Source organism: Macaca fascicularis, chromosome 19 (genome assembly GCF_037993035.2).
Source record: "Macaca fascicularis isolate 582-1 chromosome 19, T2T-MFA8v1.1".
In the NCBI taxonomy this organism is placed as follows: Eukaryota; Metazoa; Chordata; class Mammalia; order Primates; family Cercopithecidae; genus Macaca; species Macaca fascicularis.
In genome coordinates this window covers 18,214,191-18,237,376 of record NC_088393.1, presented here as the reverse complement: position 1 = coordinate 18,237,376, position 23,186 = coordinate 18,214,191, and the positions used below count along the sequence as shown (strand labels likewise).

Genomic DNA, 23,186 nt, shown 5'->3' with positions numbered 1-23,186 from the left:
TGTACTCCAGCCTAGGTGACAGAGCAGAACTCCATCTCAAAAAAAATAAAAAGAGAAAGAGAGAAAAACCCAGCCTTATTTTGGGGGAGCCGTCGGGGCTGCAGCATCTAATACTAGGAACAGTTGAAGAAAGGGGCTGGATTTAAAAAATGACCTCCTGGAGGCAGGGCCTCCCCATGGGGTAGGGTCTTGTAGTCCTGAACTCATTTGCATACAAGGCAATCCAGCCAATCGCAGCCCGAGGCCGTGGGCCCATGGTCTGGGATTGACCCATCCTGAGGTTCCATCCCAGGGTATCAGTCAGCAGCTGGCTCTGTCCTCAGAGGTTTGTCTCCCGCTGGTCTCGACCACCATCATGTCTACCACAGGGGGTCCAGGAGCCAGCCCCCTCCAGCTCCTTCTGCCCCAGGAAAAACAGACGGTCCTCGTTGGTGGGCAGGAAGCCAGGAGCCTTCTTGGTTCCAGCAGGGAGTTCTTCAGGACCCTGGGGAAAAATGGGGTAAAGAAACCCCATCAGAGACCCTGTCCCCATCCTGTTACGTATCAGCTCACCTCCCAGATGGGGCCATTTGTGGACCTGGCGGGACGGGGCATGCACAGAATTGCACACTATCCCCTTGTTCAGTGCACAGGCCAGTCCTGCCCCCTCTGCCTCCAAAATTTCCATGTGCTTCTCTTTCCCACTCACATGTCACCTACAGCCCAGGCCATCAACGCTTTCTCAGATGCCTGCTATAGTTCCTCCCTCCTCTCTCTGCTTCTCTGCTCATTCACCTTCAAAAAAATAAACATTTCTGGCCAGGCACGGTGGCTCACCCCTGTAATCCTAGCATTTTGGGAGGCCGAGGCGGGCAGATCACTTGAACCCAGGAGTTTAAGACCGGCCTGGCCAACATGGCAAAACCCCATCTCTACCAAAAATTAAAAAAATTAACCAGGCTTGGTGGTGCACGCCCGTAATCCCAGCTACTCAGGAGGTTGAAAGACAGGAGAATTTTTCAGGCCATGGAGGTTGGGGCTGCAGTGAGCCATGGCCATTCCACTGCGCTCCAGCCTGGGCAATAGAGTGAGATCCTCTCTCAAAAAAAGAAAAAGAAAAAAAACACAAATAAAACAAAGACAACAAAAAAAGAAAAATAAAATAATAAAGAACAAAAACTAAAAGAAAAAGAGAGAGAAAGAAAAAAAAAGAAAGGAAAAAAGAGAAAAGAAAAGAGGAATAAAGAAAAGATAAATACTTCTCTAGGGCAGCTGGAGGGAGTTTTAAACCCCTTCAGCTAAACCCCTCCCCTCCCAATCCCCTTCTCAGTCAAAGCTGTTCCTGTCTGTGGCTGGTTCCTTCTCCTAACTCAGGGTTAATCAATGTCATCTCTCCCAAGAGGCCACCCCCGACTTCCCTGGCTAAAGTTGCTCCCCATCACAGCATCCGGTTTTATTATCCTTTGAATGTTTATCATGCTGAGACCCTACATGTTTTTCTTTTTTGTTTGCTTGCTTGCTCTCTTACGTTCTCTCTCTCTCTCTCTCTCTCTCTCTCTCTCTCTCTCGTCTGTCTTTTCTTTCTTTCTGACAGTATCTGGCTCTTGTTGCCCAGGCTGGAGTGCAATGGCATGATCTCTACTCACTGCAACCTCTGCCTCCCGGGTTCAATCGATTCTCCTGCCTCAGCCTTCCGAGTAGCTGGAATCACAGGCACCTACCACCACACCCGGCTAATTTTTCTGTATTTTTAGTAGAGATGGGGTTTCACCATGTTGGCCAGGCTGGTCTCAAACTCCTGACCTCAGGTGATCCACCTGCCTCGGCCTCCCAAAGTGCTGGGATTACAGAGGTGAGGCGCCACACCGGGCTCTTTCTTTCCTTTCCTTCCTTCTTTTTCCTTCCTTCCTTCTTTCTTTCCTTTCCTTCCTTCTCCTTCCTTCCTTCCTTCCTTCCTTCCTTCCTTCCTTCCTTCCTTCCTTCCTTCCTTCCTTCCTTCCTTCCTCCCTCCCTCCCTCCCTCCCTCCCTCCCTCTCTTCCTTCCTTCTTTTTTGACAAAGTCTTGCTCTGTCACCTAGGCTGGAATACAGTGGCATGATCTCAGCTCACTACAAGCTCTACCTCCCGGGTTCAAGTGCTCAGTTCTCCTGCCTCAGCCTCCCAAGTAGCTGGGATTACAGGCACACGCCACCATGCCCGGCTAATTTTTGTGTTTTTAGTAGAAACCGGGTTTAGCCATGTTCGACAGGCTGGTCTGGAACTCCTGGCCTCAAGCAATCTTCCCACCTCAACCTCCCGAAGTGCTTGGATTACAGGCGTGAGCTACCGTGCCCAGCCTGACAGCATCTGGTTGTATTATCTTTTGAATGCTTATCACATGCTGAGACAGACCCTACATGTTTCTCTTTTTAGTTTTCACCTGCCCCTGCTAGATGAGGGTGGGGTGGGGGCCTCTGACCATAGCCCAGAGCAGGACTGGGTACATAGCAGGTTCTCAGTAAATGAGAGAATGTAACAGGGATTCCAAAACAGGGGTAGGCATGGGATCAGGTCCCCCAGGGACAGCATTTTCCAAACTCTGGGAATTCACAAAGCAACCACGCGGTTTTAGCCAAAATCGGTCTACCATCTGTTGTGTTTCTTATGTAAGAGTTTTCCCCCAAGTTGACTCACTTTTGAATTAAGTAATTTTATTTTAAGAAGAGACTTTACATCAATACCCTAACGGCACACCAGTTTCACCTGCCAAAGATTGGAAGTCACTGTAAGAACAGATAACGACAAAAAGGAATAGTATTCAACTTTGTTCAGTCCTTATGAAGGGAGATAATAAAAACTTGAAGATGAGGCTGGGCTTGGTGGCTCACGCCTGTCATCCCAGCACTTTGGGAGTCCAAGGTGGGTGGATCATTTGAGGTCAGGAGTTCGAGACCAGACTGGGCAACATGGTGAAACCCCGTCTCTACTAAAAACACAAAAATTAGCTGGGCGCGGTAGCATGTGCTTGTAGTACCAGCTACTCAGGAGGCTGAGGTAGGAGAATCGCTTGAACTCGGGATGTGGAGGTTGCAGTGAGCCAAGATTGCACCACTGCACTCCAGCCTGGGCAACAGAGTGAGACTCTGTCTCAAAAAACAAGCAAACAAACAAAAAGGAATAGTATTAAACTCCGTTCAGTCCTTGTGAAGGGAGATAATAAAAACTGTTGAGGATGAATCAGCTCCCAACAGAGTCTTTTGACTGGATATAACAAGAGATGGAGAAAGGTGCTGATGTACCATGTCCCTCCCCTGAGCTATGGTCATGTCCCAAAGCCACGTGGCTGCCTCTAGATCTGGGAACTCAGCCTAAGACTGACCTTGACCAAATTGTCATCCAGGATGGCCACTTCTTCCTTGGGGGCCACTGATGCTGTCTGCCGTGCGAGGTCCCACCACAACAATCCCGGGGCCAGCGTGCTGCGTTTGGTGGGGCCTGAGAGGCGGGAAGAAATGGAGAAATCCAGGTATTTAATGAAGGGGTCATGGGGGTTGGAGACCAGGCCCTGGGAAAGAGAAAGAAGATCCCTGGACTATGAAGTCTAACAGGCTCCAGTCTCACTGAGGGACCCTGGCAAGTCTCTGAGCCTCAGTTTCCTCATCTATTCAGTGAGGTTGTAATAAAATATCAGTGAGGCCAGGCATGGTGGCTCATGCTTATAATCATACTTTGGGAGTCTAAGGCGATAGAATTGCTTGGAGTTGCCCAGTAGTTGGAGACCAGCCTAGGCAACATAGTGAGACCCCATCTCTACAAAATATTACAAAATTAGCCAGGCATGGTGGCGCGTGCCTCTAGTCTCAGCTACTTGGGAGGCTCAGGCAGGAGGATCGTTTGAGCCCAAGAGGTCAAGGCTGCAGTGAGCCGTCATTGTGCCACTGCACTCCAGCTTGGTGACAGAGCAAGACCCTGTTTCTAAAACAAAACAAAACAAACAAAACAAAACAAAAACATCAATGGAGGTTGGGTATGGTGGCTCACGCCTGTAATCCCAGCACTTTGGAAGGCCGAGGCAGGGGATCACTTGATGTCAGGAGTTCGAGACTAGCCTGGCCAACATGGTGAAACCCCATTTCTACTAAAAATACTAAAATTAGTCAGGCGTAGGGGTGGGTGCCTGTAATCCCAGCCACTCAGGAGACTGAGGTAGGAGAATTGCTTGAACCTGGGAGTCAGAGGTTGCAGTGAGCCAACATCGCACTATTGCACTCCAGCCTGGGCGACCAGAGTGAAACTCCATTTCAAAAAACAAAACAGGCCGGGCGCGGTGGCTCACGCCTGTAATCCCAGCACTTTGGGAGGCCGAGGCGGGCGGATCACAAGGTCAGGAGATCGAGACCACGGTGAAACCCCGTCTCTACTAAAAATACAAAAAATTAGCCGGGCGCGGTTGTGGGCGCCTGTAGTCCCAGCTACTCGGGAGGCTGAGGCAGGAGAATGGCGTGAACCCGGGAGGCGGAGCTTGCAGTGAGCCGAGATCGCGCCACTGCACTCCAGCCTGGGCGACAGAGCGAGACTCCGTCTCAAAAAAAAACAAAAACAAAAACAAAAACAAAAACAAAAACAAAACAAAACAAAGACATTAATGGATGGCTGGGAGGGTTCAGCACACGGTTCCATTCACTGCTGCATCCCCAGTGCCTAAAATAGTGCCGAGCACAGAGGAGGACTCGATAAAGGCCTGATGAATGTGAAGTCTGAGACTCAAGAAGTGTGAGCAGGTACTGTTATCACTACTGATTTTCCCCTCTTTGTCTCCTTCTACTTTTCCGTGGAATTTAGAATTCCCTGACAAGTGCAGAGTCACCGGCAGCTTTAAAAGATATTTCAGCACCAGGGATAGCGCCACCCGCCCCATCCCATATCCTCTACTGAGGACTTAATCTTACGGGGGAGAGGAGTTGCAGGCGATGCCTCAGTTTCTGTCTCTGCAAAATAGGGCAAGCTCTGAGAGGTGCAGGGTTGTCAAGAAAGCGACATAGCTTTAAAGGGTGTAAATGTGAGCTGGTTACGTTGGCGCACACCTGTAGTCTCAGCTACTTGGGAGGATGAGGTGGGAGGATTGTTTCAGCTCAGGAGTTCAAGGTTGCAGTGAGCCATGATCGTGCCACTGCACTCCAGCCTGGGTAACAGAGTGAGACCCGTCTCTTTTCTTTCTTTCTTTTCTTTTCTTTTTTTTTCTCTTTCTTTCTTTCTTTTTCTTCCTTCCTTCCTTCCTTCCTTCCTTCCTTCCTTCTTTCCTTTCTCTCTCTCTCTCTTTCTTTCTTTTCTTTCTCTCTTTCTCTCTTTCTTTCTTTCTTAGATGGAGTCTCATTCTCTTGCCCAGGCTGGAGTGCAGTGATGCGATCTTGGCTCACTGCAACCTCCACCTCTCCGGATCAAGCGATTCCCTTACCTCAGCCTCCCAAGTAACTGGGGTTACAGGCTCCTGCCACCACGCCCAGCTAATTTTTTTTTTTGTATTTTTAGTAGAGACTGGGTTTCACCATGTTGGCCGGGCTGGTCTCGAACTCCTGACCTCAGGTGATCTACCCACCTCAGCCTCCCAAAGTGCTGGGATTACAGGTGTGAGCCACCGCACCCAGCCGACCCAGTCTCTTTAAAAGGAACTATATATATACACACACACATATATATATACACACACTTTATTTTATGTATATATATATTCATAATTTTTATATAAATTCATAATTTCTTTTATGTATACATATACATAAAAGAGTGTGTGTGTGTGTGTATATATATATACACATATACCCTTCTTTTTTCCTCACAAACTTTTTTTTTCCTTTTAAAAAAATAGGTACAGCCCAGGTGCAGTGGCTCACACCTGTAATCCCAGAACTTTGGAAGGCCAAGGTGGGTGGATCACTTGAGCCCACGAGTTCAAGACACATGGTGAAACTCCATCTCTACTAAAAATGCAAAATTAGCCAGGCATGGTGGCGCACCCTTGTAATCCCAGCTACTCGGGAGGCTGAGACATGAGAATCGCTTGAATCTGGGAGGTGGTGGTTGCGGTGAACTGAGATCACACCACTGCACTCCAGCCTGGGTGACAGAGTGAGACTCTATCTTAAAAATGATGATGATGATGATAATAATAATAATTATGTGCAAATGTGTACAACAGGCAGTGGTAGCTCGGCCAATGGGAGCGTCCTTTCTCCCCTCCCTTCTGGGTGGAGCCTTGACACAGAGAGATGAATGGGGTGACCTCTAAGGCCACAGGCTCTGTTTACCTACCTGTCAGGCAGCTGATGAGGGCTCCGCACAGCACAGTGGTCAGCGTGCCCAGGGCACCATAATAGAGATAGGAAATGGCATAGAAGCTGTCAGCTAAGGCGGGTCGGCTGGCGTCCATTCCTGAGCTGCAGGTTGGGACAGACAGACTTGAACCTCCTCTTTTATCCCCTGCCTGTGCTCAAAAGCTGTTCCCACCTCACTCCTTACTTCCTTCCCCCAACTGCCATGACCTAGCACAGACCTCCACTACTGTCTGTCCAGACCTGTGCAGTAGGCAACGCTCCTTCCCTCCAGGTATCCTATGCCCACCCTGGACATCCTCCACACGCAGTCAGAGAGCGCATTACTAAAATGTAGCTCAGATCACCTGCTGCTGCCCATCACTCTCTAGGGCTTCCTGTCACCTTCAAAATCAAACCAAATTAAACTCTCAGAAGAAAACACAGGTGGGAATCTTCATGACAGTAATTGTTTCTTAGATATGACACCAAAAGCAAAAGCCACCAGAGAAAAAATAAATCAAATGGACTTCATCAAAAATTAATGAAGCATGGTGGTGGCTCATGCCTGTAATCCTAGCACTTTGTGAGGCTGAGGCAGGCTGAGGTCAGGAGTTTGAAACCAGGCTGGCTAACTTGGTGAAACCCCATCTCTACTAAAAACACAAAAATTAGCCTGGCATGGTGGTGTGCACCTGTAGTCACAGCTACTCAGGAGGCTGAGGTGGGAGAATCCCTTGAACCTGGGAGGTGGAGTTTGCAGTGAGCTGAAATCGCACCACTGCACTCCAGCCTGGGTGACAGAGTGAGACTCCATCCCCACCCCCCAAAAAAAGAATTAAAAACTTCCGTGCATCAAAGGATGCCATCGAGAGAATGAAGACAACCTACAGAATGGGAGAAAATATCACATGCAAATTATACATCTGATCAGGGGCTTGTACCCAGAATATATAAAGATACAAAAATATGTAAATTATAACTCAACAATAAAAAGACAAATCATCCAATTTAAAAATGGGCAAAGGGTGTTTTTGCTTTTGTTTTTGTTTAATTTGGGACAGGGTCTTGCTCTGTTGCCCAGGATGGAGTGCAGTGGTGGGATCATGCCTCACTGCAGCCTTGGCCTCCCAGGCTCAAGCGATCCTCTTTGCCTCAAACTCCCAAGTAGCTGGGACTACAAGTGTGCACCACCATGCCCAGCTGTTTTCATTTTCATTTTTATAGAGATGGGGTCTTTCTATGTTACCCAGGCTGGATGGGCAAAGGGTTGAATAGACATTTCTCCAAAGAAGATACACAAATGGCCAATAAGCACATGAAAAGATGCTCAACATCATTATTCATCAGGGAAATGCAAATCAAAACCACAGTGAGGTATCACTTCACACCCACTAGGATGGAGAATAATGAGTATTGGCGAGGACGTGGAGAAGTTAGAATCCTCATATGTTGCTGGTGGGAATGTAAAATGATGTGGCCGCTGTGGAAAACAGTCTGGTAGTTCCTCAAAAAGTTAAACATAGGCCGGGCGTGGTGGCTCAGGCCTGTAATCCTAACACTCTGGGAGGCCGAGGCAGGTGGATCATCTGAGGTCAGGGGTTTGAGACCACCCTGACCAACATGGTGAAACCCCTTCTCTACTAAAAATATAAAAATTAGCCAGGTGTGGTGGCGCACACCTGTAATCCCAGCTACTTGGGAGGCTGAAGCAGGAGAATCGCTTGAACCCAGGAGGCGGAGGTTGAGGTGAGCCGAGATCACACCACTGCACTCTAGCCTGGGTGACAGAGCAAGACTCCATCTCAAAAAAAAAAAAAAAAAAAAAAAAAAAAAGTTAAATAAAGAATTACAATATGACCCAGCAATTCCACTCATAGGTATATACCGAGAGAAATTAAAACATATGTCCATACCAAAACTTGTTCACAAATGTTTTTGGGTTTTTTTGTTTGCTTGTTTGTTTTTGGTGGAGTCTCAACTCTCTTACCCAGACTGGAGTGCAGTGGCTCCACTGTACTCTGCTGTAATCCCAGCACTTTGGAAGGTCAAGCTGTGTGGATCTCCTGAGGTCAGGAGTTCAAGACCAGCCTGATCAATATGGTGAAATTCCATCTCTACTAAAAATACAAAAATTACCCAAGCGTGGTGGCATACACCTGTGACCCCAGCTACTCAGGAGGCCAAGACAGGAGAATTGCTTGAACCTGGGAGGAGGTTGCAGTGAGCCGAGATCACGCCACTGCACTCCAGCCTGGGCGACAAAGTGAAACTGTCTCAAAAAATATATATGTATTATGCTAAGACACAAAAGGTCGCATATTTTATGATTCCATTTACATGAAATGCCCAGAACAGGCAAATTCATAGAAACAGAAAGTGGATTCGTGCTTGCCAGGAGCTGGGGAAACGGGGGAAGTGGGAAGTGACTGCTGATGGGGACAGGGCTTGTTTCTGGAATGATAAAAAAATGTTCTTGTGGCCGGGCACAGTACCTCACACCTGTAATCCCAGCACTTTGGGAGGCAGAGGCAGGCAGATAACTTGAGCCCAGTAGTTTGAGACTGGGCAACATGGCAAAAACTCATCTCTATAAAAAATACAAAAAATTTAGCCTGGCATGGTGGTGCATGCCTGTAGTCCCAGCTACTTGGGAGGCTGAGGCTGGAGGATCATTGGAGTCTGGAGGTCAAAGGTGCAGTGAGCTGTGATTGTGCCATTGCACTCCAGCCTGGGTGTTAGAGTGAGACCCTGTCTCCAAAAAACCAAAAAGCAGAAAAACCCACCCAAAAACCAAAAAAAAAAAAAAAGAAAGAAACAAAACAGAAAATGTTCTTGGTTGGCTGGGTGCTCACACCTGTAATCCCAGCACTTTGCCAGGCTTAGGCGGGCAGATCACTTGAGCCCAGGAATTCCAGACCAGCCTGGGCAACATAGTCAGATCCTGTCTCTACAAAAAATAAAAATAAAAACTAGTAGGACATGACGGTGTGTGCCTGCGGTCCCGGCAACTAGTGGGGGCTGAGGTAGGAAGATTCCTTGAGCCCAGGAGGTTGAGGCAGCAGTGAGCTATGATCACGCTACTGGACTGCAGCCTGGGCAACAGAGCAAGACCCTGTCTCAGAAAAAAAAAAAGAAAGAAAGAAAAGAAAAGAAAATGTTTTTGGGGCCAGGCATGGTGGCTCACACCCATAATCCCAGCACTTTGGGAGGCTGAGGTGGGGGGATCACCTGAGGTCAGGAGTTCGAGACCAGCCCGGCCAACATGGTGAAATCCTGTCTCTACTAAAAATACAAAATTAGAAAAAAAAAAAAAAGAAAACGTTCTTGAGTTAGATAGTGGTGATGGTTGCACAAATATACTAAATGCCATTTTTATTTATTTATTTATTTGAGATGGAGTTTCATTTTTGTTGCCCAGGCTGGAATGCAGTGGTACGATCTCAGCTCACTGCAACCTCCACCTCCTGGGTTCAAGCAATTCTCCTGCCTCAGCCTCCTGAGTAGCTGGGATTACAGGCGCCTGCCACCATGCTTGGCTAAGTTTTGTATTTTTAGTAGAGACAGGGTTTCCCCATGTTGATCAAGCTGGTCTTGAACTCCTGACCTCAGGTGATCCACCTGCCTCGGCCTCCCAAAGTGCTGGGATTACAGGTGTGAGCCACTGCGCCCACCTGGCCTAAATGCCACTTTTATATGGCTAATTTATCTCAATAAAAATTGGAATCAAACCAAATTCTGGGCTGCCCTCAAGCTGGGAGGATTGCTTTAACCTAAGAGTTTGAAGCTGCAGTGAGCTGAGACTGCACCACTGCACTCCAGCCTGGACAACAGAGCGAGACTCTGTCTCAGAAAAACAAAACAAAAAAAGTACTAGCTTCCTCTGGCTGCACCATATCTCCCACCCATCTCTCCTCCCATTAAATGCACCCTAACCTCAGTGCAGTTGGACTGGGACTAGCCTGACTGCGGCCTCAGGGCCTTTGCACCTACCATTCCCTCCACCAGGAATGCATTTTACTAATCAGGCTTCTTAGGCAGAGTTCAGGGCAAGCAAGTTTCCCTTCAAGATCACACCATCCCGGGATCGGGTCCCTCCCACCCCAAGTCGGCTCACCTGGGGGCCCTGCTGGAGTCGTTAGCAGGGAGGAGAGCCATGTCCAGCAGGCCAGAGGCGTTGACTGAGAGAGCCAAGCAGCGGGCAGCCGACGACGGCAGGACCCTCATGGTCTGCTCGCTGGGTGGGTACAGTGTGGCGCCCAAGGCCACCCACAACGACAGCGCCAAGCCGGCGCCCAGTCCGGAGAGGACTCCCTGGGGGCAGAGCCGGCGTCAGGGAAGGGGAGGGGCCTGTCTGGCCCCGCCCCCGCCCCGCCCCTCGCCCCCGCCCCCACTCACCGGGGTGTTGCAGGCTGGCAGGAACATTCCCAAGACGAACGCTCCAAGGAGGGGGCCGCTGATGACTCCCATGACTGTGAAGGAGCCCTGGGAGAGTAGGTGGAAGTGGGGCTGAAGGCGGAGCCCTCCCACCCCTCCGGGCCTCAGTTTACCCGCTGGGAAAGCGAGACCTCAGGAACGCCACTGTGGGGCTCAAGGACTCCTCTGTGTCTCAGTTTCCCTAAAGGGAAGAGGACCCCCCACCCCCCGTTCCTGCCTCTCTCCCCTGGGTTGGAGGCAAAGATACTGATTTTCTCCTGTGGGTGGCAGTCCCATCCTCAAGCCAGGGAGGCCCTTTTTTCTTCTTTTTGTTTTTTAGACAGAGTCTCACTTTGCTGCCCAGGTTGGAGTGCAGTGGCACGATCTGGGCTCACTGCAACCTCCGTAAGGTCGCCACCCCCCACTTCCCAATTCCTCTGCCCCAAGCCAGCCAGCTGCAAAAAAGTCCCCTGATGGCCTCTGGCATCAAATAGAACCTAGTTCTTAATCTCAGCGCCTTGGAAGGGTGAGATGGGTGATTGCTTGAGGCCAGGAGTTCAAGACCAGCCTAGGCACGAAGCGACACCCTGTCTCTAAAAAAGTTTTAAAATTAGCCAAGCCAGACTGGGCGCAGTGGCTCACGCTTGTAATCCCAGCACTTCAGGAGGCCGAGGCGGGCAGATCACCTCGGGTAGGGAGTTCAAGACCAGCCTGACCAACGTGGAGAAGCCACATCTCTACTAAAAATACAAAATAGCCGGGCGTGGTAGTGCATGCCTGTAATCCCAGCTACTAGGGAGGCTGAAGCAGGAGAACTGCTTGAATCCGGGAGGTGGAGGTTGTAATGAGCCGAGATTGTGCCATTGCACTCCAGCCTGGGCAACAAGAGTGAAACTCCATCTCAAAAAAAAAAAAAAAAAAATTAGCCAGACCAGTCATGGTGGCTCACACCTGTAATCCCAGCACTTTGGGAGGTAGAGGCGGGTGGATCACTTGAGGTCAGGAGATCGAGACCATCCTGGCTAACACGGTGAAACCCCGTCTCTACTAAAAATACAAAAAAATGCCAGCGTGGTGGTGGGCGCCTGTAGTCCCAGCTACTCAGGAGGCTGAGGCAGGAGAATGGCGTGAACCCAGGAGGCGGAGCTTGCAGTGAGCCGAGATGGCGCCACTGCACTCCAGCCGGGGCGACAGAGCGAGACTCCGCCTTAAAAAAAAAAAAAAAAAAAAAAGGAGTTCTGCCGCGGCCACATGTGACCTCTTTGAGCCTCAGTTCAATGGGAAAGATGCCTCCGCCTCTCAGGGAGACCAGGGCAGGGGGCAGGTGGGGTCTCACCTGGAGGACACCTCCTCCAAGCAGCGAGGACAGAGCCGCCACAGTGAGACAGGCCGATCCGTAGATGAGTGCTGTAGTGAACGGGGGTGGCATGGTCAATGGGGAGGGACTGCCCTGGCCTCCCACCCAGGTCTCCCTGAAACTCACAGAGCCCCTTGGAGATAATCACGAGTTTCCTGGGTGCCAGGTTCTGTAGCCGAGGTTTGATGAGGTCTTCCACAGTGACTGCAGCCATGGCATTGATGCTGGTGGATGCTGTGCTGTGTGAGGAAGGCGGTGGGGGGTCCTCAGGCCATATGGAGAGACCATCCACACCATCTGGCCTGCCAGACCTCACCCAGCCTGAGGGCAGAGGTGGGGGTAACCCAGTCCTGCAAAAGTGAAGGAGATATCCACCCCTCCCCTCCCCGAAGACCTGAGACATCCCCACAGGAGCAAGGACACCTGTGACCAAGGGCAGGTGGGACAGACAGGCAGGTTCTGGTTCCAGAGGGACTATAGTCACATGTGGGAGATTTGCAAAAGGGACAGTGAAAGCATGTGACCAGAAGTCCCAGAAGAGTGGAAACCACCTGAGTGTGTGGCCTTGGAAGGCAGGAGTAGGGGACTGCTTGGTCATGGCTGTGCCCCAGGGTTTAGAACAACAGTACCTGGGCTGGGCATAGTGGCTCACGCTTGCAATTCCAGCACTTTGGGAGGCCAAGGCATGTGGATCACCTGAGGTCAGGAGTTCGAGACCAGCCTGGCCAAAATGGCAAAACCCTATCTCTACTAAAAATACAAAAATTAGCCGGCCATGGTGGCGTGCTCCTGTGATCCCAGCTACTTGGGAGGCTGAGGCAGGAGAATCGCTTGAACCCAGAAGGCGGAATTTGCAGTGAGCCAAGATCGCACCACTGCACTCCACCCTAGGTAACAGAGCAAGACTCCATCTGGAAAAAAAAAAAGAACAACAGTGCTTGCCACATGGTAGATGTTCAATAAATATTTGTCTGGGGGAGGAAGGAAGGAAAGAAGGAAGAAGAAGAGAGGAGAGTCAGGCGTGGCCATGACAGGTGATAAGAAGGTAAACCCCTGCAGTTGGGGTCCCTGTGCCCAGGGCATGCTCTCTGCCAGCACCTCCCTGAGCTGTCTTCTAGGGATCAAGCAGGAACTGGGAATGATGGACAGGTCCAGAACATTCCATGCCCCAGGGGGATGGCAGGTTGGGATGAGGAGGCTCCCAGGGGCTGAAATAACACTCCATGAACAAGCGGGGGTGCTCACCTGAGGGTGCCACTATAAGCACAGGCCAGGAAGAGCCCAGGGACTCCAGGCAGATCTTCGAAGATGTCCAGCACCAGCAGAGGCATGTACTGGGGAGAACTGGGGGTCAGTCTCCCAGACAGCAGCACCCCGAGGGCAGGGGCTTCTATCTGTCCTGATGCTGCACGTCCCCAGCACCCAGGACAGACGGGGTTCACAGTCAGCATTTAATATGCATTTAGTTTTTGTTTGTGGTTTTTGTTTTGTTTTGTTTTGTTTTGAGACAAGATCTTGCTCTGTCGCCCAGGCTGGAGTGCAGTGTCACGATTGTGGCTCACTGCAGCCTAGAACTCCTGGGCTCCAGCGATCCTCCTGCCTCAGCCACCCAGTAGCTGAGACCACAGGTGTGCGCCACCATGCCTGGCTAATTTTTTTAAATTTTTGTGTAAAGATAGGGGTCTGGCCGGGCACAGTGGCTCACGCCTATAATCCCAACACTTTGGGAGGCTGAGGCGGGTGGATCACTTGAGCTCAGGAGTTCAAGACCAGCCTGGCCAACACGGTGAAACCTCATCTCTACCCAAAACACAGAATTAAGGTGGGTGTGGTGGAGCTGGTGTGGTGGTTCACACCTATAGTCCCAGCTACTTGGGAGACTGAGGCAGGAGAATCGCCTGAATCCGAGAGGCAGAGGTAAGCGGAGATTGTGACACTGCACTCCAGCCTGCACAACAGAGCCAGACTCTCAAAAGAAAAAAAAAAAAAAAAAGGCCGGGCGCGGTGGCTCATGCCTGTAATCCCAGCACTTTGGGAGGCCGAGATGGGCGGATCACGAGGTCAGGAGATCGAGACCATCCTGACTAACACGGTGAAACCCCGTCTCTACTAAAAATACAAAACTTAGCCGGGCGCGATGGCGGGCGCCTGTAGTCCCAGCTACACGGGAGGCTGAGGCAGGAGAACGGCGTGAACCCGGGAGGCGGAGCTTGCAGTGAGCTGAGATCCGGCCACTGCACCCCAGCCTGGGCGACTGAGCGAGACTCCGTCTCAAAAAAAAAAAAAAAAAAAAAAAAATTGTTTAAAGATGGGGTCTTCCTATGTTCCTCAGGCTGTAATGTGTGTTTATTGATCAACTGCACGAACCTGAGAATTGTCCCTGAGCCCCACTGTGTGCTGAGCCCTGGGATCCCTGTGAAGCAGGGACCTGTGTCATCCCCGTTTTACTGATGAAGACTGTGAGGCCGAGAGGCACAGTCCCTCCCTGAAGTTACACAGTCCAGCAGTCCCGGATCTGATCTCCAGGGAGGAGTGCAGATGGGGTGGTCCCCGGTACCCTCTGCTAACTCTGAACCCCATGGTCAAAACTCTACTTGGGGTGTGACCTAGGCATGGGTCCTGGCACTTCCCCCACCGACTTGCCCATTGACCTCAGGCAGTTACTTCCCCCCCCGAGCCTCAGTTTCCTCATCTGTAAAGTGGGAGCCGTGACCGCCCTGCCTTTCTCAGAAGAAAGATTAGATGGGAAACTAACTGCTGGTGAAAGGAACAGCAAGGGGCACAGAGTAGACACTTGGGACATGGGAGACCAGAGCTGGCCATTATTATTATAACCAACATGATTCGTTCCTGCTGGATCACAGTTTTTGTTTTTGTGGGTTTGTTTTGTTTTGTTTTGTTTTTTGTTTGAGACAGAGTTTCTTTCTTGTTGCCCAGGCTGGAGTGCAATGGCGCCATCTCGGCTCACCACAACCTCCGCCTCCCGGGTTCAAGCGATTCTCCTGCCGCAGCCTTCTGAGTAGCCGGGATTACAGGCATGCGCCACCATGCCCAGCTAATTTTGTATTTTTCAGTAGGGACAGGGTGTTTCCATGTTGGTCAGGCTGGTCTCCGATTCCCGACCTCAGGTGATCCCCCCGCCTCAGCCTCCCAAAGTGCTGAGATTACAGGTGTGAGCCACTGCACCCGGCCTTGTTTTGTTTTTGTTTTGTTTTGTTTTGTTGTTGTTGTTGTTGTTATTGTTTGAGATGGAGTCTCTGTCACCCAGGCTGGAGTGCAATGGTGCGATCTCTGCTCATTGCAACCTCCACCTCGTGGGTTCAAGCTATTCTCTTGCCTCAGCCTCCCGAGTAGCTGGGATTACAGGCAAAAATTAACCAGGTCTGGTCTGGTTAATTTTTGTATTAGTGGAGAGGGGGTTTCACCATGTTGGCCAGGTTGGTTTCGAACTCCTAACCTCAAGTGATCTGCCCGTCTTGGCCTCCAAAGGCCTCCAAAGCCACCACTCCCAGCCTGCATCATGGTTTCATCTCCTCCTGAGCATCTCGCAGGGGATCTTTGGAACTCTCTGGAACTCTGGATCTGAATGTGGCCCTCTCCTGCTTACACCCACTGAGGGCGGTCCATTGCCTCCCAGACTCACCTTCCCCACTCCTCACAGATCCTCCTCTGAGCTCTTTTATTTTTTATTTATTTTTTATTTTTTTTATTTTTTATTTTTTATTTTTTTGGAGACGGAGTCTCGCTCTGTCACCCAGGCTGGAGTGCAGTGGCCAGATCTCAGCTCACTGCAAGCTCCGCCTCCCGGGTTCACGCCATTCTCCTGCCTCAGCCTCCCAAGTAGCTGGGACTACAGACGCCCGCCACCTCACCCGGCTAGTTTTTTGTATTTTTTAGTAGAGACGGGGTTTCACCGTGTTAGCCAGGATGGTCTCGATCTCCTGACCTCGTGATCCGCCCGTCTTGGCCTCCCAAAGTGCTGGGATTACAGGCTTGAGCCACCGCGCCCGGCCTTATTTTTTATTTTTATTTTTTGAGACAGAGTCTCACTCTGTCACCCAAGCTGGAGTGCAGTGGTGCGATCTCCCCTCATTGCAACCTCTGCCTCCTGAGTTCAAGCGATTCTTCTGCCTCAGCCTCCTGAGTAGCTGGGACTACAGGTGTGTGCCACCACGCCCAGCTAATTTATGTATTTTTAATAGAGATGGGGTTTTACCATGTTGGCCAGACTGGTCTCAAACTCCTGACCTCAGGTGATCCACCTGCCTCGGCCTCCCAAAGTGTTGGGATTATAGGCGTGAACCGCTGCGCCTGGCCTCCTCTGAGCGCTTTCCTGCTTCTTGGCCTTTGCACAGGCCATTCATTCTGCTAGAAATGCTCTTTGACCTCAGTCCCACCAAGGTAGTGAGGGAGTGCAGAGCCAACCAGGAGCCTGGGTGGGACTCACCTGATCTGGGGCAGAGATGCGCCCCAGTAGGAGAGGGTCGCAGTCAGTGTAGAATACGAACATGACGATGCCACAGCAGGCAGCGCTGGACACGATCAGGAACAGGCCCACCTGGTTGATGAGCAGGGCCCTGGGGGAAGAGGTGGCCTAAGGCTTAGGGGACAGCCTCAGGCTGGTGGAGGGGACAGCGTGTCCCAGACACCCCCACCTTGCTCCCCCCAAACACTCACAGCTTGGCCTGCTTCTCTGTGCGACAAGCCACGTAGCGCTGTACCTGCGCCTGGTTCACGCCATACATGGAGAGCCACACCAACGTGCCACCCACCATGAAAGTCCAGAATGTATAGCGGCTCCTCGGGTCAGGGTTAAAGCTGGGTGGGGACAGGGCAAGTTAGTCACGTGGAGATGTCACGCTGACTTCACCCTCCCAAGGGCCCCAGACAGCACTTCTGGACCTTATAGGGGATATTTGTAGTGGGTTTTGTTGGCTGGGCGCGGTGGCTCATGCCTGTAATCCCAGCACTTTGGGAGGCCAAGGCGGATGGATCACCTGAGAATAATGGCGGGTGCCTGTAATCCCAGCTACTTGGGAGGCTGAGGCAGGAGAATCACTTCAACCCAGGAGGTGGAGGTTGCAGTGAGCTGAGATCGCGCCACTGCACTCCAGCCTGGGTGACGGAACAAGACTCCATCTCAAAACAACAAAAAATTTAATTAATTAAATTAAAAATAAATAAAAAAATAAATGGAGTGGATTTGACGTATGCATAGGAATTTGCCAGATTGAAAATTCATGTATTTGTTTTTTGGTTGTTTTTTTTTTTTGAGACAGAGTCTCGCTCTGTCGCCCAGGCTGGAGTGCAGTGGCCAGATCTCAGCTCACTGCAAGCTCCCCCTCCGGGGTTTACGCCATTCTCCTGCCTCAGCCTCGAAAGTAGCTGGGACTACAGGCGCCCGCCACCTCGCCTAGCTAATTTTTTGTATTTTTTAGTAGAGACGGGGTTTTGCCGTGTTAGCCAGGATGGTCTCAATCTCCTGACCTCGTGATTCGCCCGTCTCGGCCTCCCAAAGTGCTGGGATTACAGGCTTGAGCCACCGCGCCCGGCCTCATGTATTTGTTTACTGAGTCATCTATCTATGCACTCAAAAACCATTCTTTCTTTGCCCAGCTGAGAGTTCAGAGCTGCTTTAGCTCCCAGTCTGATCTGAGGGGAGGAGCAGAGAGCAGCAAGGACCTCCTGGAGCAGGAGGCATTGACTGATTTCTACCATCCCAGGGCACAAATGGAGGCCAGCTGCATTCTCTCTCTTTTTTTTTTTAAGATGGAGTTTCACTCTTGTCACCCAGGCTGGAGTGCAATGGCGTGATCTCAGCTCACCGCAACCTCCACCTCCTGGGTTCAAGTGATTCTCCTGCCTCAGCCTCCCGAGCAGCTGGAATTACAGGCATGCACCACCATGCCCTGCTAATTTTTTTGGTTTTTTTTTTTTTGAGACCGAGTCTCTCTCTGTCACCAGGCTGGAGTGCAGAGGCACCATCTCGGCTCACTGCAACCTCCGTCTCCCAGGTTCAAGCAATTCTCCTGCCTCAGCCTCCTGAGTAGCTGGGATTACAGGCACCCACCAGCATGCCCGGCTAATTTTTGTATTTTTAGTAGAAATGGAGTTTCACCAGGTTGGCCAGGATGGTCTTGATCTCTTGACCTCGTGATCTGCCCACCTTGGCCTTCCAAAGTGCTGGGATTACAGATGTGAGCCACCGCGCCCAGCTTAATTTTGTATTTTTTAGTAGAGACAGGGTTTCTCCATGTCGGTCATGCTGGTCTCAAACTCCTGACCTCAGGTGATCCCCCCACTTTGGCCTCCCAAAGTGCTGGGATTACAGGCGTGAGCCACCGCGCCCAGCCGCCCCCCTGCTTTTTTTTTTTTTTTTCGAGACAGAGTCTAGCTCCGTCATCCAGGCTGGAGTGCGGTAGTGTGATCTCAGCTCGCGGCAGCCTCGGCCTACTGGGCTCAAGCAACCCTCCAGCCTCAGCCTCCCGACTACCTGGGACCACAGGTGCACACCACCACACACAGCTAATTTTTGTATTTTTGTAGAGATGGGGTTTCACCATGTTGCCCAGGCTGGTCTCAAACTCCTGAGCTCAAGTGCTTTGACTGCCTCGGCCTCCCAAAGTGCTGGGATTACAAGCGTGAGCCACCACGCTGGTCCCAGCCCCATCCTGCTGCAGTATCCTCTGCATTTTCACTCACTCCATCATGTTGATCCGGGAGTGGTTCTGGGCCAGGGTGAGCACCTGGCGGGGCCCACCCACAAGCATGACACCTCGGGCCAGGACAACCCAGAAACCACTTAGCATCACCACGACCTGGAACACATCAGTCCAGACCACAGCCTTCATGCCGCCCTGCAGCATGGGACAGAGAGAGGGAGAGGGGCAGTTAGATGGAGGACCTGGCCGTGGCTAAGCCTACCTGGCCTTCAGTGGTGCCTGGGACTGATGCCTTTCTATGCCTCAGTTTCCTCATCTCTAAAGTGGGATTAATAATAATACCTTCTTACTGTGTTGTTGTAAGAATTAAGTAAGTTATTTTATTTTTAAAGAAAGGGTTTCTCTCTATTGCCCAGGCTGGAGTGCAGTGGTGTGATCGCAGCTCACTGCAACCTGAAACTCTTAGGCTCAAGTGATCCTCCTGCCTCAGCCTGCAGAGTAGCTGGAACTACAGCAGGTACCACCACATGCCCGATTAATTAAAAAAAATTTTTTTTGTAGAGATGGGGGGGGGGTCTCACTATGTTGCCTAAGCTGGTCTCGAACCCTTGGCCTCAAGTGATCCTCCCACTTTGGTATCTCAAAGTGCTGGGATTACAGGTATGAGCCACTGTGCTCAGTGGAATTAAACAAGTTAATAAGTGAAAAAGATTTGGAACATGACATGATATATATGAGCGTCAGTGAGTGACTGCTGCCATTACTATTATTATTATTTTACTTTTTTGAGACGGAGTCTCGCTCTATTGCCCAGGCTGGAGCGCAATGGCGCAATCTCCGCGAACCGCAACCTCCGCCTTCCGGGTTCAAGCGATTTTCCTGCCCCAGCCTTCTGAGAGGCTAAGATTACAGGCATGTGCCACTGCGCCCACCTAATTTTTGTATTTTTAGTAGAAGTGCTACTACACCGTGTTGGCCAGGCTGGTCTTGAACTCCTGACCTCAGGTGATCGGCCTGCCTCTGCTTCCCAAAGTGCTGGGATTACAGATATGAGCCATTGCGCCCTGCCGCCATTACTATTATTATCACTATAATGACAATATCACTATCAAGGTCAGACCTGAGCCAGCCAAAGGTAACCCTCCCTTGGACCTCAGCCAGCCCCAGGATGAAGCAGGAGCTCACTTCCTGCTGGACGGGAAGCCAGAAGAGGTGGAAGCCTGGAGCTGATGGGGCCTGGGGGAGGGACCCAGAGGACGAGGTCAGAGTGCCTTGATCCAGCCATGCCTGAAGCTACTATACCTCTACATTCTCAGCAATAAGCTTTTCAGCTCACTTTTCACTATAAAGATGAGGACACTGGGTCCCAGCTGGGACAGAGGCTTCCTCGGGAGAAAGGGGCAAGCCCAGAGTCTCCCCACAAGTGACACAGTGGGCCCGATCCCCCGTGTGGAGTAGGTTCCCAGGGCCACTCACCACAGCTGTGTAGAAGGTGCAGATAATTCCGGTAGATAGGAGTGACGCCCAGATGTCCAGCCCGGTCACTATGCAAAAAGAGGTCCCTCTGTTAGGCCCCTGGGCGGGGCACAAACTTAGTTCCCAGCGTCTTGGGTCCTCCTCTCCCTCCCTTTCTCCTCCCAGACACCCTCCCCTGATCTCCCAGAGTCACACCTTGGTTCAGGATGAGGGCCGGTGCGTAGATCACGATGCCAGTGTACAGCATCTGTAGACAGAGTGTGGAGCGGGTGAACGGGGAGGGTGTCTGGGCGAGTTGGGGATGGGGAGAGGAGGGAGAAGGGTGGTCCCAGCATATGGGCGGGGCAGATAAGCCGGGTCTCGCAGAGTGGAGGCGGGGTCAGGCTAGGTGTGGATGGGACGGGACTGGTGGGGGCGGAGTCAGAATGGGAGCGTGGGGCGGGGTCTGCGCGGGGTCTTGAATGGTTGAGGCGGGGCTAGTGAAGGCTGGCGCTCGCGGGACCCTGCGCGGAGGGCGGGGCCGAGGCCACTCACCGTGGCTACAATGTACTGCAACGTCCCGCAGAGCCGCACCGCGCGGCTGAAGCGCATCTCCAGATACTGCAAGGAGGGACTCGAGGTCACCTGGACAGTCCCTACCCGGGAGCTGAGGCCTCTGGGGTCCCTCGCTTGCTCTCTAGGTGGGCCCGTTCCTCCGGAAGCCAACCGCGCTCGCCAGATTCTTGCACGTGGGGGCCCCGTCGCACGCACACACGCGTTTACAGGTGCCATCCCGTGCCTGTGCGTACCCCGTGGACCTGGAGGACTGGTCCATGCGTGTGCACGCGCCCTCCCACTTGCGCCTGACGGGCGCGGGCTCCTGGAACAGCCACCGCTCAGCGGACACCAACGTGGCCCGCAAGCGCACAGTGTAGACAGTGCCCGGGGCCAATGGTGTTGGCCGCCTAGGATACACCTGTCACAATTTTTTTTTTTTTTTTTTTTTTTTTTTTTTTGAGACGAAGTCTCGCTCTGTCGCCCAGGCTGGGGTGCAGTGGCACGATCTCGGCTCACTGCAACCTCCACCTCCCAGGTTCAAGCAATTCTCCTGCCCCAGCCTCCTGAGTAGCTAGGATTACAGGCGCGCGCAACCACGCTCGGCTCATTTTTGTCTTTTTAGTAGAGACGGGGTTTCACCATGTTAGCCAGGCTGGTCTTGAACTCCTGACCTCGTGATCCACCCACCTCGGCCTCCCAAAGTGCTGGGATTACAGGCGTGAGCCACCGCGCCCTGCCACAATTTTTTTTTTTTTTTTTTTTTTTTTCCTTTGAGAGAAGAGTCTAGCTCTGTCGCCCAGGCTGGAGTGCATGGAGCGATATCGGCTCACTGCAACCTCCCGGGTTCAAGCAGTTCTCCTGTCTCAGCCTCCCGAGTAGCTGGGATTACAGGTGCCCACCACCACATCCGGCTAATTTTTGTATTTTTAGTAGGGACGGGGTTTCACCATGTTGGCCAGGCTGGTCTCGAACTCCTGACCTCAAATGATTCGCCGGCCTTGGCCTCCCAAGGTGCCGGGATTACAGGCGTGAGCCACGATTTTAATCCCTTTACCCTCTCCCCTGAAGGGAGGTCCTGTAATTCGCCCATTTGACAGCTGGGAAACCCAAACAGAGGCACGCCCCTTGTCCAAGATAGAAGAAAGCAGTGAAGCCAGGTTTCGAACCCTGGAGCCGTCAGCACTCCCCTCTATCGCGCAAACGTGGGTCTCCACGCCCGGGCAGGTGGGAGGCAGGTGTGTGTCCACACATAAGTACACACCTGGTGGAGCCGGGCCCCGCCCCTCGCGCGCTTCCACCGAAGAAGCAGGACGCCAGGCTCTCTCTTCCTCCCTCCTGCCCCTCTCCGGGCGCCTGGGGCCTTTTCCTAGAAACCTCCCCACGTGTCTGCCTAGGGGCCCCTTCCGTTAAAGCACCGAGGTGCCATTCGCTTCCTCCTGCACAGCGGCTCAAAGCCCCAGCGCCTCCCCCGCACCGGGTCCCAGCACTGCCAGTGGGGCGGGTCCTGCCCCTGGGCCTCTGTCCGGTACCTCGTAGGTGCTGGTGAGGCCCAGGCGGTAGAAGACGGGCATGAAGAGCAGCGCGGTGAGGACCGAGTTCAGAAGCTGGCCCAGGCACATCCAGAGGAACTTGAGGCCGTAGCGATAGGCCTCCGACGGCACGCCTAGCACCTGCACCGCCGACATGAAGCTGGCGGACAACGACAGGCCCACGGGCAGGGCCGCCAGGCGCCGGCCCCCGGTGAAGAAGTCCTCAGCGCTGCGCTGCCCGCCCCGAGCCAGCCCGACCCACAGCCCAATGCCAGTGGACACCAGGAGCATGAGGGCAAAGACCCCATAGTCCCAGGCTCCGAAGGTGGGCCGTTCCCCGGTCTCCACGGCCTTCATGAGGGCGGGTGCAGAGGCCCAGCGCGTCCTCGGACGCCCTGTGCGTTCAAGCCGGGGAAGCTGGCAGAAGCCGAGGAGGCAGGACCGGACGGACGGGTAGGAGGATGCTCGGCAGCCTGTCCCTGCTCCGTCTGGGGTGGGAAGCGGCGAGAGGGGCCGGGGCTCCCTGGGTTAAGAATCTACGGGTTGTCGATGTCCGTGTCCGCCTCCCTATCCCTGCTCTGTCTCCGCGTCTGCCCCTGCTGTCTGTCTGGCCACCTCGCCTCTCACTCTGGGTTCCGCTGTCCCATGCAGCCAGCTGTCTGTCCCTCTCCCTGGGTGCTGTGCTCAGCGCTGACAGCTGGAGGTCGCCTTGGGGCTTAGGGAGCAGCTCGTGATTGTGGACTGCAGATTTATTGGGCTCCCAGGTCACCGCGACTCCGCCTCCAGACCTAGGGGCGGGCAGGACTCGCACCCTTTCCGCCCTGGACTGGGACAGACAGGCCGGGACAGGCTACCTGGGTGGCTGCAGGGGGTGGTATTGGGGAGGGCTCCCAAATGCCTCCCCATCCCCATGCACTCAGCCATCCCCATGCACTGTGATCCC

The 23,186-nt window shown here is 52.4% G+C and overlaps 1 protein-coding gene across 2 annotated transcripts; it reads right to left on the bottom strand.

The window, feature by feature from the left end:
* On the bottom strand, positions 1–22,968 carry SLC5A5 (solute carrier family 5 member 5). 2 transcript variants are annotated; one of them, XM_045380809.3, is made up of 15 exons: positions 22,244–22,968; positions 20,712–20,777; positions 20,373–20,424; positions 20,178–20,245; positions 18,742–18,896; positions 16,717–16,857; positions 16,487–16,616; positions 13,285–13,373; positions 12,166–12,278; positions 12,019–12,089; positions 10,665–10,751; positions 10,384–10,580; positions 6,268–6,392; positions 3,338–3,453; positions 1–484 (listed from the first exon to the last, which is right to left on the bottom strand). In XM_045380809.3, the coding sequence occupies exons 1-15, from the start codon at positions 22,598–22,600 to the stop codon at positions 320–322; spliced, it is 1,932 nt and encodes a 643-aa protein (XP_045236744.1). In that variant the 5' UTR covers positions 22,601–22,968; the 3' UTR covers positions 1–319. The 2 variants fall into 2 exon arrangements, with proteins under 2 accessions (XP_045236744.1, XP_073882464.1); XM_074026363.1 differs by lacking the exons at positions 18,742–18,896; positions 20,712–20,777; positions 22,244–22,968 and having other exon boundaries at positions 137–484; positions 20,373–20,444.
* Positions 22,969–23,186: the final 218 nt, after the last annotated feature.